General features: G+C 40.5%; 1 protein-coding gene across 1 annotated transcript; it reads right to left on the reverse strand.

The window, feature by feature from the left end:
• Nucleotides 1-617: 617 nt before the first annotated feature.
• On the reverse strand, nucleotides 618-8,713 carry LOC148849172 (mitochondrial import receptor subunit TOM6 homolog). The gene is made up of 2 exons (XM_088949607.1): nucleotides 8,435-8,713; nucleotides 618-770 (listed from the first exon to the last, which is right to left on the reverse strand). The coding sequence occupies exon 1, from the start codon at nucleotides 8,620-8,622 to the stop codon at nucleotides 8,458-8,460; it is 165 nt and encodes a 54-aa protein (XP_088805733.1). The 5' UTR covers nucleotides 8,623-8,713; the 3' UTR covers nucleotides 618-770; nucleotides 8,435-8,457.
• Between the last annotated feature and the right edge of the window lie 277 nt (nucleotides 8,714-8,990).

Here is an 8,990-nt window from a genome sequence, read left to right on the forward strand (position 1 = left end):
TTATATTTAGCGATATTAATGTTTATTTATAATTTATTAGAGTATTTATAACATTTCCATGTGTTTCAACACATATCTTAAATTTTTCGTCCATATCCAAGATGTATTCTAATACATTTCTTAAATTTGCCTTTCCGATATACTTTGAACCTTGTGGTGCGTTCTGTAACTTCATCTCCCAACTGATATGCCTTTCCTGGTCCGAACTTTTGAGCAGTTGCTTCCCGGCTAATGGGCTTTTGTTTTTCTTGCTTTTAACAAAGTTGTCTCTCGGGTGCTTTTTTTTTCCAAAAAATATGATATATATTTGAACCATATGAGGCTTCTACCACAACAATAAACAAAGTATACTGAATGACCATAAGTACTCCATTTCTTCTCTAACTGCTGTCAGCCAACTGATTGGCCATGCATAACAACATAATCGAAAACGTTGTGGCTCCCTGGTATTGTCTGAAATAGAAATCCCTAAATGCATCCAAGCAGGCAAAACAGCATATGTAACTAATATGTAGTATATAATAGATCTTCATATGTTCTAAGGTGTATGACATGTATCATGGCATTCTTTTAGGCTATCTAATACCAAAAAGTAAATCATAAAATACACGAAAACCTCAATAAACGATTTTTCTCCAACATTAGGATTAAAAAGGCATTTGGTTGAACAGTCCGTTACAGATTACCAAATAAAAAGAAAAAGAAAGATAAAAAGACCCTACAAGCTCCTTTTCCTCTTCTTCACTTTGATCCTTTCTCTCCCAGGTCCACTGCAAAATTTTAAAATATAATTCAGCAGAAAATTACAAAAGTGGGTAGTAGCATGTAGTAAAAGTAAAGCTTTCATAGATATTAATAGTATTTGTATAAAATATAAATCCTCCAATACCTATAGATAAAACCAATGGCTTAGACATCTTAATCTGGTATATGGACGGGTTCAACAGTCTGTAATTAGCACATAGGGCCAAAGGCATGTATTCATTCACTGATTCCACTTATAAGTTATTACACGATTGGGGCCTTATATAACTGGCCTACCGATGCAATCATGGAGAAAATATCTCCTTGTGGCAGTGTAACTAACTCTGATGGAGAATCCGTCGACATGGCAAGCTAGCCTCTTTGCCTTCTAATGAAGTGCTGAGCGATGGGAGCATGCTTTGCGCCTGCTACCGGGCTCGAAATAACCTCCTTTGGGGCTGTTTGGGCTTCAAGAATTCCTCCCCCCTTAACATTGACCTTGCCTTCAAGGTCCAGGTTTAGAAACCACTCATTCAGTCTTAAGATAGGGCTCCCAGGAGGCATCCTCTGGAGAAAGCCCAGCCCATTCTACCTTGGCTTCAGGTATGACCTTGTCCTCAAGCTGTTTGGGCTTCAATTTTTTTTATGAAGAGTCAGAATAAAAGATTTCATTAAAATAAAAAGCCATACAACCTGGGGGTGTTAAGATAGCACCCAACCGCATCCTAGCACCAGTGAGGTGTGGCGCATTTTGGGGTATAAGCCTCGCCCAGGTCCTAGAAACACCCCTTTCATCAGGCGCACACCTAGTGCGCCTGATGTGCCTTGCGCCTCAGCCCAGACATGCAACTTTTTAAAATTTTGCATTTTTTGCTTTTTGCTCATTCATTCAGTGCAATAAATATCTTCTTAAAAAGCAATGAAAGTTATAAAACCAATATTTTTTATGTGAGAAATAAGAATTTCAGACCCTAACATAGACTTGTTAGGGCTTGCCTCTAGGGGCGTGGTACAAAGGCGACTCATAGAATCAAGAATGCAATATGTTTTACATCACATTAACTACTTGAAGCAATGCAATTAAGGAAAAAAAGAGATTGTGGGTTTTACACGCCTCGCCTTGCGCCTTGCGCCTCAGGCGTAAATTGGCCCTTGTGCTTTTAACACACTGCCTAGCACACATGCCGATTACACTACACCACAAAAATCAAGAAATACAGAAATGGTCGAGATTACAAGTCTGTAACTCAAGAAATTCCAAAAATTCTCCCCCAACACTGTTCCTTCCCCAAGTTTCCTCTTTCAAGCCCAGTCTAAAAGATTACACTTTCGTCTCCTGCAGCAGCACAACTGTAGGACTCTTTTCCTTACTAAATTTCTCATTGTCACCCTTCTTTCCTTACCTCTGAGACCCCTTATGTTCCAGCTGATCACCTGCATTCTGCTCTTCTTCCCTGACAATGGTAGAGAAAAAGACTTACCTTTAGTCCTCACCCGCTTCTTCCTCTTCCCCCCACTTCGTCCCACTCCTTGTCCTTCCTACATTTTTCATTTTCTCTATTTGTTTTCTTCCCTCCTAATTTTCTCGATGCCTTCAAAGGTGTTCCTTGTAAATTCTCTCCCCCCTCCAGAAAAACAACCCCATGTATTTGCTGACAGAGACCTCCCTCTCTACCAGCTTATCAATTTCAACACCATTTCAGACAAGATCTTAATCCTAGAATGTCCCCTCTCTGACCTCCCCCTCTTCCTGTCTTTCCCCTCTCTTCCCCTCCAAACACCCTTCTCGTCCTACCTTCCTTCTACTCCTTCCACCCCCTGAGAAGAATCAAGAACTCTCTTTTTTCTCTTGTATACCTTTTCTTTTCTCTCACTCCCTCCTAACTCCCCAATCGGCCTTTTTTTGGACCCCTGGGAGCTCTTCCCCAAGTTCCTTTCCCTGTCCCTCCTTTGACTTGTGTTCAAACCTTCGGCCAACATTCGAGAGAGGGGTGCTTACCTCTTGGTCAATCCGCTTGTCGCTAAACTCAAAAACACCACCAGTAACTCATTCCCTATCCTTTGGAAAACAAATCAATGGGACTGAGGTCCTATGTTCTTCCCCTCTGAGAAAACTGTCGAAGCAAAGGAAACTATAGTCGCCTGCTGGGAAACATCAAGCTTTGACTTCCCCCGACAAAACTCAGTCCCTAGGCTCCCTTCCTATCCCAACTTCAAACCCTGCCCGCTAGCCTCATGGTGAGCTCCCTCCTCTTCAAGCGATAAAGCAACTTGGGTGGCACTTGAAGCTCTTACAAGGTCCCCATTTCCTCTCCTTCACTGAAACTCCGTTGTCCTTTTGCCTTCTGCATATTTAGCAACCATCCAAACCCAAACATCCTTTTGGTCCTTACCTTTTGAAATATTTTTCAAGAAAGCCCTCTTAAACTACCTTTTTACCAACAATGCCCCTCCCTTTCTTTACCCTTATTTTCACCAACTTCCCCCTTTTGTGAGCCCCACCTATAGGAGATATGAAGCTAATTCCTCCTGCCACCTGTATCCCTCTAAACTTCTTCTACCACGTAGGGGTGCAAATGGAACAGACTTGAATCCAATCCAATCTGAGATCCAATCCTATTTTATCAGATTCGGATCTCCCTTGTTTGGATCTTCGTATCAGATCAGGAAATAGGATCCAATCAGGAATCGGATCGGATTCGAATTGTCCCCTATCCGATCCATCCGATACATACACATATATATATGTTATTTATTATTTATATAAAAATATAGAACACATATATGTTATTTATTTATTTATAAATATATTACTTATATTACATTTTTGTGAATTTGTTATATTAATTACTTTTTATAAAAGACATGCATATATATATATATATGATGAAAGTAGAGGAAAAGATACTTGTATTTTTTTATTTTTCTTTTTTTTTTAAAGCAGTACTTTTTTTCTCTTAATAATTTATTAATTTTTTAGAAATTTAAATCATATCAAATTAGATCCAAAAATCCAACTTCTTCACCATATACGAATTTGAATCCATACTTATGAGATCCAATCGGATCTTCGAATTGGATTTGGATATAGCCTGATTCAAATCTGATCTGATCCATTTGCATCCCTACTACCACATGCGAACCGAGCTCCCCCACCTTCTTATCTTTCTCCACATTTCCTTTCCTGTTTAAATCTAAACCTCTCTCCATCTGAAAGTTCATAACTGTCCTTCCCATCATTCACCTCACAATCATCTTCCTCCTTTGATTAACTGTTCGTCTTCCTTTCCCAGAAACTATTCTCCTTTCCAATTATCCCCCTGCATCTACGCAAAAAAAGTGCCATCCTCTCCCTCTATAACTAATCTCATATTGTATTTCTCCCCAACAAAAAGCAACTCTATCTCTTTCAGTAAGTCCAAAACATCCCACACTTCTACCAACAGCCTAGAAGAGTCCAATTGATTCCAAGTCCCATTCCTATCGTCAAATTTGAGACCACCACAAGCTTTTCCAATTTCTTCAAATGTAACGATGCTCCAGACATGTAGTGGGATCCCATACACTGCAACCCACATTGCTTTTCTCCTCCTCCCTTCTTCTCTCAACGCCCCTACTACCGGAAACCACCACCCAAGCCAAAGTTCCAAATCCTCCGTTTATCAGTTTCCTCTTCTACCACCTCTCTGTCCACTCTCTCCTATAGAACATGAAGAGAAATAGGCCATCGTTTAGCTGTCTAACTCCCATGATCCTCTCTTCTCCCCACTGCAACCTTGCCCATGCTTCAACCTTCTCAACGTCCAACTCTGTGCCAACAAACCTACCAACTAGACTTGCCTTCAACATGACCACTCTTCCAATCTACCAATCTTCTCTACCTCCACACGACCACTCTTCATCTTTGTTGTTAATCTCAGCCAATCACACTATCTCTTCTTGCCTAGATCCACTCCAAGTCTATCAACTGACACAAAAAGTGTTATGCCAACCACACTTCATCTCAGCATGTAAGTGCAATTTCATTAAATCAGCACCCCATTTTGTGGATCGGTGCTTGAAGAGCTTGCATTTCATCCCAAGATAGGCGCTTAAAGGGCATAGTGGGCCACGGCAATCATGGGCTTATGAGGGTCCATTGTTGGTTTCGAAGGTGGCAGGTCGAACAGGGGTGGAGTCTTCCAAATTAGTTTAAGCTGCTTGCTAGTTCGACAAAGGCTATATCTATCCTTTCCTCTTGCAAACAAGGCATAGCCATGATTGTTGCCGATTGGAGTGCCTTCACTTCCAGGCCGAGCTAGGATACATGTTTTTACTTCAAAAAAAATACATTGCCTAGGCGACTAGGCAACAAGGCGCCCCCTATCGCCTAGCCTTGCCTTGGTGCCTTGAAAACTATGGTGACCTGTGAATGATTCTGGTGGTACCACTAGAACCAGAGAATTGTATCCGCGTCTAGATGGATCGAGGCGATGGGTACACGTTGGTGGGCTAGAGTTTCGTGGTACTCGAAGTACGATTCTGCTCTACTAATCCAGGGAACGGGATCTCCGCCAAAATAGTTAGGAAAATCAATCTTAGTGACCTCCCCGGCAGGATGGGCCCCATCCTTGGATCACTGTAAGCAAATACTTCTGCCTCTCCTTCCCTGTGACTGGATTATTGGTCTGCTGTTATGAAGCGAGGCCAAAAACCAGCACTATGAGTTCTTTTAGTTCAGGGAACACTTCTGAAGTCTAACCTCACTTTAGGCACCCCTATTGCAGAACAGGTCTGCGGCATCCTGTAGTCTACAACTCTGATACCAAAAATTATGAGAACCATTCACCGTGGAAGCCCCTTAAAGGGTGGCTTAACCTCTTGAAGTGGAAAGATGGAAGAATAGGAGTGGGGAAGAAGGAAATAACAGAGAGAGAGAGGGAAAACAGGTATCCATTCATTGATTCCACTTCTTATAAGACCAAGGCCTTATATAGCTGGCCTACCAATGCAATCATAGAGAAAATATCCCTTTGTGGCAGTGTTACTAACTTTGGAGAATCTATCGATGCGGCAAGCTCATGTCTTTGTCTTATAGTGAAGTACTGAGTGATGGGAGGTTGCTTTGCGCCTGCTACTGGGCTCGAAATAACCTCCTCTGGGGCTGTTTGAGCTTCAACAAATTGAGAAGCAGAAATGCAGACTAAGCTAGCAAGCATGATATATGCTGGAGCATACTACTGACCTCCCTCAATCACACATAATCACTGCTGAAATATCTCAGGCATAGTTGTCAAGGTGACGCCTAGGCAACAAGGTACCCTTGGAGGTTCGCCTTGCCCCGTTGCCAAGCAGTTTGTATATTGTCTTATAAAATACTTTTATATTGTTACTTTTTTGAGATTATAATTATAAAATAGACATTACTAAACAAAATATTCATTTTTTGTGTTTATAAACTAATTTATTTTTATTATTTTCTTATTTGTTAGGGGTTAATCAACACAAACATTGCTAACTGCTGTATTGAACCCTCAAGGACTTCAGAATCTGAACCAAAAAGGGAAAAACTTAAAACTTTGTCTAATCAACACATATCTTCCTCCACTTTTCTTTTCTTCTTTTCCAATAACAAAATTAGGGGTTCAGTCCCCATATTTTTTGAATTTTCTGTTCTTTCTTCTTTTTCTTCTCATAAATATGTTGATTTTCTAGACTTAAACATGAAGTTTATAATTTTCTTATGAAAATTATGGATAGTTATTAAGGAAAGATGGTTATGAACCTAGGGAACTACCCTAGGATATGTATTTTTTTACTTAAAAAATCCTTCGCCTAGGCAACTAGGCGACAAGGCACCCCTTGTCGCCTAGCCTCACCTTGGTGCCTTGAAAACTATGATCTCAGGTTATTTTTTAATTAGCAACAATAATCAAATGGAAGAAGAAGAGAAATACAAACAGACCTAGGAAGGGATTGAGGAGTAGAAATGCAGATTAAGCTGTCAAACATTATATATGCTGTAGCATACTAGTGAGGTTCAAAGTTGTGCCCTCAGGATCAAAGCCCTTCAAACCATCTCAGACCTCCCCGCCCCTCCCTAGTTAGAGAGTCTACAAGGTCATTGATAGATGTGCATGTCCAAGTGAACTTTTCATCCTATAAGCATCCTAAATATGAAGGCCTTTGATTCTAATCTGATGGCAAGGAGACAATGACTAGGGAGGTCAATGAGTTGGCTTTATACAGTAAACCTTCCTTGATCCAATCAACCCTAGCGGATCAGTTCAGGGCAACCTCAGTCAATCATAGTGTCAGGTTTGAGTCATCTAACCTACATCAGTTTCAGGTCAGTTTGGATTTTGCTAACCCTAACCCTTTGGTCATCACACCCCTGCATATAGAGAGGTCACATAGCTGTTTAAGTCATGTGACCTTCCCTCCCTTCTCCTTCTCTTGGCAGAAGAATTGAACAATGCCTTTTTTCTCCTTTAGAGTTTAGGTGAAACTTTCATGAATCAACAACAGCAGAAAAATATTTATGGCAAATTCAAAAGCATATTCATGAAACTTCTAATAATAAGTGACATTGATAAGGTTCACAATACAGGGTGGGCCCACCTCAGGTAGGACCTTACAGGGTTTAGGATGGGTTAAATGATTCTATTTCATTAAGAGGTCTGTGCAGATTCAGTAGCGGGTTATTTAGGACTGGGATTGGGTTGAAGGAAATCCATATGCAACCCAACCCATTCACATCCCTTCGAGGGACATTCAGAACTTCCCTTGATCCACCTAAACAACACCTGGTAAGCTCCCTGTACCAAAAGATTCAACCAGCCTGATGGGAAAGCTACCTTCAGTCTTGCAATAAAGAAAGAAGCTTAGCTCTTACGAAGATACCATTTCTACCCAAAGCATAGCAACTCATGATAAGGTCTCCCACGTGGCTCCTAAAATCCATATGAACAGAATGCAGAAATAACTGACAACATGGATAATGACCAAAATGAATGCTCTCTAAATAAGAAAGGATGTAACTAATTTGACAGGGGATTAACACTTTAGGTCCATCCCAGTTCAAAAGGAAAGAAAAAAAGAGAATGAAATAAGATGAAGAAATAAACAAGTCCATACATGATACAAAAATCCTAACTCTGTGACTCATTCAACAATATGGATGCAGGAGATGGGCTGTAACAAGATGTTAGCTTCCCAAGCTGATGCTTTAATTCCATTAACACAGACCCTGTCTATTGTTCATAAATAAAAAGAACGGAAGAAGGAGATGACATGACTTCCAAAATCATTACCACACGAACAGTTGTTTGATTGCCGCAAACAAAATGTAGAGAAGTGAGTAAATAAGTTCCAAAATCATAGCTATATGCATATATCTCCCAGAGTGCCAAGTGAGTAAAGAGGTTCTTTAAGAAAGCCCAAACAAAATGTAGAGAACAAACCAAAACTACTATTGCAATTTTTCGATTCCTTTACCTAATCTCTTGTACAAACTAGAAAGTAAGTCACTGATAAAAAAGAAAGTAAGAGCAATCCATATTTTCATTGGATTAAATGCAATTCGTCAAATTGTTGTTATCTAAATATAAAGTAAACTGCCAATGATCGTAGATCTAAAAGACTGAAAGGAGATAAAGAAAGAGCAAAAGAAAAATAAGGTGTGGCTTATTTCTATTTTCTTCCCCCTTACCTCCTCAACCGTGGACAGAAGTATCAGAGATCGAGCTTAAGTTCCTCTTTCTCTTCGCAAAGATAGTGAAGAATGTAAGGCGTGGCTCGGACCACGGCCACCCATATCCCAAACATCATCACATGTATCCTTAGCTGCTTCAGTGCCGTGGCCTTGTCAGGCTTCCTGGGAAATCCTCCCAGAAACATTTCTCCGTCTCTCACACAGATCCAAACTTACGATGGGGCTTCCTTTAATGATGAATCCTAACAATTTCTCTCTTCTACCGGCTGTTGCAATGTCTAGGCCCTGCCTAGGGCTTCAGTATTTTTATTAGATGTACAAGCGGAAACCCGTGTGATGCACGGGATTTGTGAAATGTTAATACCCGTAATACCCCTTTATGAAATGTTAATCGTCTTCCTCATTTCGAACCTACAGCGTCCAACCCATCTTGAAACTACAACGTCTGCCCCATTTTTTAAAGCCGTTAATCATCGTAGCTTCACCTCTCATAGCTAACAAAACTTATCGTCGAATCTTCATCTCCCATCACCGGATCTACAGCATCTTCCCC

Source organism: Nelumbo lutea, chromosome 6 (genome assembly GCF_056320005.1).
Source record: "Nelumbo lutea isolate HS-2025 chromosome 6, American lotus-T2T, whole genome shotgun sequence".
NCBI classification, from domain to species: Eukaryota; Viridiplantae; Streptophyta; class Magnoliopsida; order Proteales; family Nelumbonaceae; genus Nelumbo; species Nelumbo lutea.

Excerpts from the sequence above, each read along its gene's own strand:
- LOC148849172 (XM_088949607.1), bottom strand. The coding sequence starts at position 8,622 with ATGTTTCTGGGAGGATTTCCCAGGAAGCCTGACAAGGCCACGGCACTG.